This window comes from Carlito syrichta, unplaced genomic scaffold (assembly GCF_000164805.1).
Source record: "Carlito syrichta isolate Samal-C Ts95f unplaced genomic scaffold, Tarsius_syrichta-2.0.1 Scaffold288739, whole genome shotgun sequence".
Lineage (NCBI taxonomy): Eukaryota > Metazoa > Chordata > Mammalia > Primates > Tarsiidae > Carlito > Carlito syrichta.
The window spans coordinates 142,023-151,043 of record NW_007232835.1 but is presented as its reverse complement, the minus strand read 5'-3'; the positions used below and the strand labels follow the sequence as shown (position 1 = coordinate 151,043).

The following is a 9,021-nucleotide window of genomic DNA, read 5'->3' as shown; positions in this document are numbered from 1 at the left end:
CTCACTGGGGCCCTTTGCGCATCCGGGGCGTGCTCATGGTCCACTGCTTGATCCTGCTCAGGCTCTGCTCATTGATGATTCTCTGGCCCTCGGAGGGCATGCAGTCTATGTACAGGTTGTAGAGCAGCAGTGCCTCTGTGTTTTTGCGTAGGGCATTGGCCCGGACCACACGCTGTGTGAACACACGAGGGTCCTCAGCACAGAAGAGAAGTTGGATCCGTGGTACCCAGTACTGACAAAGCTGAAGGGGTGGCCTTCCTGGGAGATGGGTGGGAAGAAGAAGAGGACATGTAGTCAAGCTCTCTAGATGGAGCACTGGGTTCTGGCCAGCTGTGTTGCCTAGGCACAGTGGCCTTAAGCAAGTTGTTTCCCTTCTCTGATCCCCTCTTGCATCTGTGAAATGGGTATGATGACTCTCCCTGCTCTGCCCACCTCACAAGGTGTCATGGATGAATGTGAAAGTGCTTTGTAAACTGTAAAGAGCTGTGCTTAGACAAAGAGTTATACAGGCATGGCCATTTAAGAGCCCATTCCTAGATGCCACACCCAGAGCAGACATCACTAACTGATGGGCCTCAGGCTCCTTTTCAATATCATGCTGAAAGCAGCACTGCCAGCTGCTCATTGTTGACATGGCCATTTGCCCTTTCTGGGATCTCTGAGTGATGGGTCCTCTGGTTCTCATTGGTCAGGGGCCAACAGCCACAGGGCAAACAGAGCAAGGTAGAATTTAGATCTGAGTTGGGGGTCTGCCTGGGGCAGAGGCAGAAGCTTGTACCTTCAGGAGTGACCCCTCCATTCAGGATGGGCTTCCCCGTCTCATCTCGCACTAGGCCTTTCTCGTCTGTCTTGTGTACCAGGTACAGCTTCCTCTCTCTGTCGTAGTCCAGGACGCCAACCTCGCACCATTTGTACTTCAGCTTCTGACTCTTGGGGTCTTCTGAAACAGGAGGGGAAACTCCACCAGTGCTCCCTGCCATGGGAGCAGGTGGGGGCCTCTGAGTGCAGGCAGTAGGTGCTGGGAACAGGTCTCGCAGGTAACTAGTTTGACATCTCTCACCAGGATGATCCCCTCTTGCTCCAGCAGAGCCAGAGCCCTGCTTCCTCCCAGCTGAGCTGGCCTCTGAGGAACTTGTGGCTGCAGGAGGAGAAGCCAGAAAGACCAGGTTTCTCTGTCCTGTTGTTCAGCATGACCTCACAGGGCAAAGAGAGACACAGGCTATGGGGCTGGGACAGGAGGCATGAAAGCCCAGGCTAATTTGAGAACCCAGTTGTAGAGGTTGTCATTGGATGAATTGGGTTCTTCAATGTGGCCAATGCCAGGGTGAAGCCCTTACCATAGGCTGCCCCTGGCCATTCAGTCTCTGGGTCCCTCATATCCTAGCAGGGCAGGGCAGGGCAAGGCAGGGCGGGGAAGAGCAGGGTGGGAGGTCACTGCCCTGCAATGGACTCAGTGTGGGCCTCAGGACCTGTTTGGTCAGGATGGGCCTCCCCCCAACTCCCTGGGCTGGAAGGCTGTGCTCACTTCTCCAGCTCCTCACTCCTGCCACTGCCCCCTCACTCATTCTCTCCAGCCACACTGGATGCCTCGCTAGTCCTGCTTCCACCTCAGGGCCTTTGCATCAGCTGTGCCCTTTGCCTGCAACACTCTTTGCTCAGGTTGCCTCATTGTTGGTTTGTTCCCTGCTCAAGTGGCTTCTCCTTGGAGAAGCATTTCTACCTAAAATAGCACCTCTGTCCAAGACACTCTCTGACCTGTTACCCTGTTCTGTCCCTTGCAGTGCCTAAAGTTATACTATATCCTGATTAGCTCCTGATTCATAACCGGCCTCCTCACATTAGTGTCAGCTCCCTAAGGGTAAGAGCAACTTTGTCCCATCTTGATCACAGCAGTGTCCCTGGGCCTAGAATGAAAACTGGCACAGAGCAGGTGCTTAATAAATATTTGCAGAAGGAAAATGCACACACATGGCAGTCAGCAGGGGAAGCCTCAATACATAAAACCAACTGGTGGGTTGAGGAGGGGGGTACTGGAATTCCAAGGAGACACTCATCACCCACTGACACTAGATAGAGGAGTAAAGGAGGTCACTGTCGTTGTACACCTCACCTACTTTGCTTCTGTTTTGCTTTTCCCTTCCCTTCCTAGTAAGTTACCTTTCTGAAAATGCTAGCCTCATCTTGGCTCAGCTTTACAGGAAGCCACCAGTGGAAAACAAGAGGTCTCCGGCAGAACCACCCTGCTCACCCCTCCTCCCACTGGTGCCATCACCCAAGCCACGGAAAGAGATGCAAGCAGAGTGCTCAGGGGAGGCTGGAACTCAGTGCATTTAAGGTTAACACAGCCCCAAACCTTCTGGTTTTATCACCGGGAATTGGAGATCTGGGAACAATTGAGTTAAATTATTTTTGTAATTAAGTCTAAAGTAAAGAGAACATTCTGGGCTTCTTGTCTAGTTCAGAGAAATTGATTCCAGCATTAATGTGTTTTCAAAATGAAACATAAATTTACAGCCTGCTCAATAGGCTTACCACACAGTCTTAAAACTAGTCACAGCTCTCACAATCCTTCCTCTTACTTGGGGCTGCCCACTGGGCCCACTTCCCACCCCTCAGCATCTTGTCCACCCACTAGGCAGGGAGCAGAGACACCTTTAGCCCCCACCTCCAGCCTCTAAACTGATGACCCAGGTCTTCTTAGGATGCCTACATTGAGACCCGGTCACACAGGCCAAGTTCATCCTGGCGCTGCTCCCCACAGTAGGAGACACAGAGAGCCTCCATGGCCACCAGGGAAGCCCTAGACCAAAGGAAGAGTCTGGGGTGCTCTTTGTGCAGATACAGACAAGGCCAAGACATTGCAAATTTGTGTGGCATCGAATGGGTATGTGTGGGTGCAGTGTGACAGTGGTTGTGGATGGATGACAGTAGGTATGTGAGTATATGTTTGTATGAAAATGTGTATATTAGAGTCACTGTGTGTGAGAGTATGTGTGGGATCCTGTGGGACTGTGACAGTGAGTGTGACTGTGAACGTGTGTGTGTGTGTGTATGTGTGTTTGTGAGCAGTGTGTAACAGTGTGTGTGTTGTCCATGCAGAGATAAAAGCCGAGAGGCCATAGTTACAGCTGGGACAGTGGTGATTTCTGGGTTGCAGGAGGGAAGGGTTGGAATTGTGCTCCTAATGCACTTTTGAACATTTCCAATGAGCATGTATATTTTTTATTACCAATAAATCAAAGACTCTTGTTAACACTAGACCCACTCAGCTGTCCTTTTTCAACTCTCCAGGCAATGTCATCCCTGGTCCCTGCATTTCCTGCCTTTAAGTGGCCAGCTCCTTGGCCTGTATCCTAGCTGAGAGGCCTCAAAAGTCCAAGGAAACCCAGGAGTCCATGGCAGGGCTGCTGCCAGGATGAGATGGTGCCCCCCATACCAGGCTGGACCTGCTCACCGTGCCCCAGGACATCTTCAGTGGGCAAGAGGGCTTTTCCAGGGACAGGTTTCCTGTCCATAGACCCTGGCTCCAAGCCCATGTCGATCCATTCTCTGGGAGTCCGGCAGTCAAACTCCTCATTGTCAAATACCTGAAAAGGGCAGGCAAACATAGGGAGGAAGCAGCTTCCCTAGTGGGGCCTGGGTAGGGCTGAGCGTGCCAGAGGATGGGGTGCCTAAGTAGCCTCTTCCCCAGATACAGGTTGCTGAGCCCCTCCTCTGCTGCTCCCAGGGGTATGCAGGGTCTGGCTGGGTGAAACCCCGGATCCCCGTCTAGCCAAGCCACCCAAGGCTCAGGAAGAGGGGCTTCTGGGGACTCAGAACCAAAGGTAGAAGTGTCCCTTGGATTTTCCTGAGCACCCACCCCAACTTGGAAACCACAAGATTCATGGTCACCAGGAAGTAGCCCTTAGCAAGGGGATGCACATCTAGATTCACCTTTGCCTCCTCAGCAGGATCACCAGGCAAGAGACTCTTAGGGCCACAAAGAGGAGGGGAAGGGAGGTAGATGAAAGCCAGAACCGGAGTTTGCTCCCTCTTTCTCCTCCCTGGACTCAGTTTCCCCATCTATACCTCAAGGGGGTGCCACCAGGGTGGCACTCTATCCCTGGTCTCCCCATTTCAGTAAGCCAGAAACAGTTCCCCACTCCCAGGAGGGCCCTGGTCAGGGAGGCCTGTATACTACAGTCCAACTGGGATGCTTCTAGGTGCCCCTGGGTGGAGTGGAGGCAGAGGCCAGGCATAGAGGCTGCCCAGGCTCCCAGGGAAGAAGCAAAGAATCAGCATCCCAGGGGTCCTGGGGTCCCTCCTGCCCCAGTCTAGGATGCTTAAGACACCTGGGGTGGATTCTAATTTTACTGAGTTGCCTGTTTGACAAGTGAGTGCTTGTGATTGGCTTGGGGATCCCCTTTGGGGTCTGACTCCTGAAACTCAGACGGGGTCCTGCACCCCCACCCTCTGTCCATTGACCATTCAAAGAAGTCCAGCTCACCTTCAGTGGGAGATAGATGGGGAAGAGTGGATCATGGCCCTGCTCAATGGTTTGGGGGTGCTGGGGGTCTGGGTGCCTGGGCATGAGCTTGTTGGAGTCGATGCCCTCATTGGACAGCAACTGCTCGATGTCCAGGCTCAGATACTGCCGCTTCCTCCTGGCCAAGGGCAGGAAGGGGATCTCACTTGGCTAGTGTGTTGGTGTCAGCAGGGGTCCACGGGGTTGTGGTGGTGGTAGGGGTATGGCCCAGGACTCCCCAGAGACTCATAAGGAAGTGGTATAGTGGCTGGGGTTGGTGTTCTGGGCTCCAACTGTCCATCTGTCCTTCTCCTCAGTCCCACTTCCTTGACCTAAATGCCACCCTTCAAATTCCACAGCAAGGAAAGCCAATTGTTTCTCTTTCTCTTTCTCTTTCTTTCTTTCTCTCTCTCTCTCTCTCTCTCTCTCTCTCTCTCTCCACCCCCTTCCTCTCCCTCTCCTTCTTTCTTTCCTTTTTCTTAAGAGACAGGGCTTCATTCTGTCACCCAGGTGAGAGTACAGTGGCGTGATCATAGCTCACCACAACCCTGAACTCCTGAGCTCAAGCGATCTTCCTGCTTCAGCCTCCAGAGTAGCTGGGCTGCAACTACCACTGCACCTGGCTGATTTTTAATAATTTTTATGAACATGAGGGTCTCACTATATCGCCTAGGTTGGTCTCAAACTCCTGACCTCAAGCAATCTTCCCATCTCAGACCCTCAGAGTGCTGGGATCACAGACATGAGCCACCATTCCTGGCCTGTTCCTATTGAGATACTAGAGGGCTAGATTTGATCTAGCATCTATCTGTGCATAGATCTGCCACGGAGATTGTCACCTAGCAATCTGCAGTCCCTCACCCCTGAGTCAGGCAGATACTGCCTCCTGGAGGATGCTCTCCCCCCATAGCCCACTCAGCCATACCTCTCAATCTCAGTCTTGCGGGGACACTGGCCCGGCAACACTTGGAAGGGCACCTGCACCTTGGGCTCATAGGCCTTCAGTGGGAAGTCAGTCTGGGTGAGCAGTTGGGTTGTGGGCCCAATGCACTGTTGCTCTATTCGCTCCTCAAAGTCCTCAGGAATCTTGAAGGTTCCAGCTGCAGACAGAGGCAGGGGCAGGGGCCTCAGAGCTCAGGCCAGGGCTCAACAACCTCCCCCTCTAATCAGGCAAATCATCAATCAGACTGGTTCCAGGAGTAATGCTTTGGAGTGTAGAAAGCTCAGAGTTTGCCTGTGGCTGGGTAGTGGCAGGGAGAAGATAGATAAGGCAACAGGTACCCAAGGAGGTGAGAGTCTGGAGGGACAAGGGCCTCCAGAAGGTCTATTCAGGCCCTGCTCTTCTTGACTAGAGCTAGCATGCTTGACTATCCCCCTCCATGAGAACCATGCCTGGCTTCCAGTCCCTACCGCGTCCACGGGCCTAGGCAGGCTTATTCATCTGTTTATCCCTGGGGCAGCAGAACGGACATCCACTGGTGGCTGCCAGGGCCCTGACACCACCCTGTGGCCTTCAGGGGCTGCCTTTCCTCATGTGGGCAGAACTGCCCACCCCTACCCCCTGCCATGTGTGGTAGAAGCACCATTCCCAATACCTCCAGCCCTGAGATCTGTGGTTTATAACTATTTGGGGAGTCACAGATACTTGTGAGACTATTGAAAACAATAGGCCAGATTCTCAGAAAACCACAAATGCACATATTTTGGTGTTTTCTGTGCCTGTTTAGAGGTTTGCAAACCCTATGAGACCTGTGGGCTCCAAGAGGACTCATCTGTGCAGTGCCAGCAAAGAGCCAGGTCCTTCCTGGGAGTGGAGAGGAGGGTCAGACAGCTGAAACCATAGGGCATCTGGGCATGATCAATGGGGGTGTCTTATCTTCTGGAGGAGAAGAGGGGCAAACCCAACCAGGTGGGAGGGCCCCTGTGCAGTTCCTCACTACCACTCAGGGCCTTTCCTGGAGCCCCTGTGCTCCCCTCTGCTGCTGGGGACTGCCCCACACCCTGCAGGCCTGCTTCAGTCCTTACCACCCCAGTTGTGGTCCAAGGCTCACCATGATCCTGAGAGGAAAGTCTCCCTTTCCTGCTTCAGCAAAGGTCTGGGCACCTACTGGTGCCAAGCCTTGTTCTAGGAGCTGGGGCCCCAGCAGGGAGCAGACAGTCCTGGCTTCCTCTGTGCTCATGTTCCAGGAGAGTCAGAAAAAACACACAAAAGTTCTTCTGATCCCAGCCAGGCAGACAGAACTGTGGCCCTGGCCCCCAGCAGCACCAGCCCAGCCCAGCATCATTTTGCTGGCTCCATTAGGAGTAAGGATGCAGCAGCTGTGCTTCCACCAGGCACTCACCATGAGCCAGGCCCTTCAAAACACCTTCTCTCTTATTATCCACCTTTCACAGTTGAGGAAACTGGTACTCATCCAGGAAGAGACCATCTCCCTGAAGCCAGAGGCCCAGTTTCTAAATGTCCATGGGGACCCACCCGCATGGCCTTCCTGAGCACTGACCTTTTGGGGTGAACTTGTCAAGGTCAGCCTGCCGTAGGAAGTTCTGGGTCATGCAAGGACCACGGCACACGTTCTGAAACCAAAGCCCAGAGTCCTAAAATACCCCAAGGCCAGGTACCTTCCCTGAGGCCCACCAGGGAATATCCCAGGCCATCGGCGTATAGCAAAACCAGTGAGTATGCACAAGTCCTCATTCAGAGACCACAGTGGGCGACAAGCTATGGGCAACAATCTGTGGGCAACAAGCTGCAGCCACCTGAGTCACCCCTGGCCCCACCCCATTCCAGTCCAGTACAGCTCCCCTCCTCACTCTTAGAACACTCCGGAATGTGTCCAGGGGCTGAGCCACAAGGTAAGTACTCCAAGGCCAGCAGGTATGTCTGTGTACCTCTTCTCCCAAGGGCCATTATGGTATCACCAGGGTCATAGGTTTCAGTGGACGCTCACCCTCTCTTTCTAGACCCCTCTCCCCTGCCTAAAACATTCTAAGGCTACTCAGGACCCATGGGGCTCTTTGAATTCTCTCCTAGACATCCCCTCCCACCTTCCTCCTGTCCCCAGCCTCATCCCTCCATTTCTCCCTTCACATCCTACCCTCCTTCACAGGGGCTGTGCCCTCTCTCAGGGACCCCAAGTCTATCTGCTGTCCTCCATGCCCAGAACATGCTTCCCAGCCCCTCTCATCCAGCAAATATATACCCATCTCTTAGGTCTTGGCAGTATTCCAATTCTTCCATGAACCTCTCCCAACCAGAGCTGGGGAGGGGACTTCCCCACCAAAGCCATTGCCCCTCAACAAGGATGTGGATGTCTCATCCTTGCTGTGTTTCCAAGGCTCTGTCCAGGGCCTGGCACACAGCAGGAGCTTAGTAATGAGTTGTTGAATAAATAGACAAATGGAAAAATAGAAGGATGGATGGTCAGAAGATGGATAGATAAATGGATAAGGGGGTAGATGGATGGACAGACTGACAGATAGATAGAAAGACAGGTGACCAAATGAACAGATGGACTGTTGGAGAGAAGGATGAAAGGATGGATGAATGGAACCCATAGGGAGGGTTCAGACCCAGTAGGGAACAGCTGCCATGCTCACCCCGAGTTGATCCAAAGCTCCAGGACTGAGGATGTCAGAGTAGAACCCACGCTGCTTCATCAGGGGGTACTTCTTATCAGCACCTGTTAGGGGCGACTTCTGGGGCTGCCCCAAGTCTGAGAGTGTGGGTGAGGTTGGGGGCAGGGGTAAAGATGGGGGCTTGGAATCAGGGCCTGGAGAAGGATTCCCTAACCCATAATCTGGTCCCAGTTGACTCTTCCCCAGGTTACACCCTAGGCCCTGCAGACTGCACTCTTGGTTCTCAGGAGTACAGCTGCACGCTGGACCCTGAGGGGTCTTTCCTGGGCTGCAGCCTTCTCTTTTAGGCTGCTCCATGCTTCTTCTCAGGGACATGTCACAGTCAAAGCTCCTAGGAGAAGATACTAGTGTCATTCACTCATACCTTGCCAGTCTCTGACTCAGCTCCCAGGGCACCATGATACACGGATGCCAAGACTGCCTCACTATAACAGTCTAAGAGGAAGGAGCGGGAGGGAGGGGGTAAAAGAAGGAAGAAGGGAGAGGGGTGTCTCCTCCTAATCTGGACAGACATACAGTGCCAGGACAGTGCCACAAAGAGACAGTGGGGTCTGCCCTGGATACTGCACATAAGAAACTAACCCCCACAGAGTTAAGGCAGAGTAAGGGGCAACTCTGCAGATGCCCCCACCCCAGGGTACCTTGCTGCACTTGTCCTCCCATCTCCCTTAGCAGGGCCTGGCTTCTCAGCAGAGGGAGACAAGGAGGGAGGCCCAGAACTTACTCACCCAGTGAATTTCTCTAAAATGACTTTCAGCCAGGAGTGACCCGGGTAACCCCAGTCCAGCCCTGCTGGACTGTCCTGCCTCTCCCCAGTGTGAGGCATGAGTCCCCCTAGCGCCTGTGAGCACTGGGCCATGCCCTGCCTGCCCTATGCTTGC

The 9,021-nt window shown here is 53.5% G+C and overlaps 1 protein-coding gene across 1 annotated transcript; it reads right to left on the bottom strand.

Moving 5' to 3' along the window:
- Positions 1 to 11: 11 nt before the first annotated feature.
- On the bottom strand, positions 12 to 8,437 carry LOC103255934 (dynein heavy chain 1, axonemal-like; the record flags this gene model as incomplete). The annotated part of the gene is made up of 7 exons (XM_008053841.1): positions 8,102 to 8,437; positions 7,006 to 7,078; positions 5,430 to 5,604; positions 4,487 to 4,643; positions 3,455 to 3,587; positions 779 to 940; positions 12 to 258 (listed from the first exon to the last, which is right to left on the bottom strand). Coding segments are annotated over exons 1-7 (1,283 nt in total), but the record flags the coding sequence as incomplete, so codon positions are not given.
- Between the last annotated feature and the right edge of the window lie 584 nt (positions 8,438 to 9,021).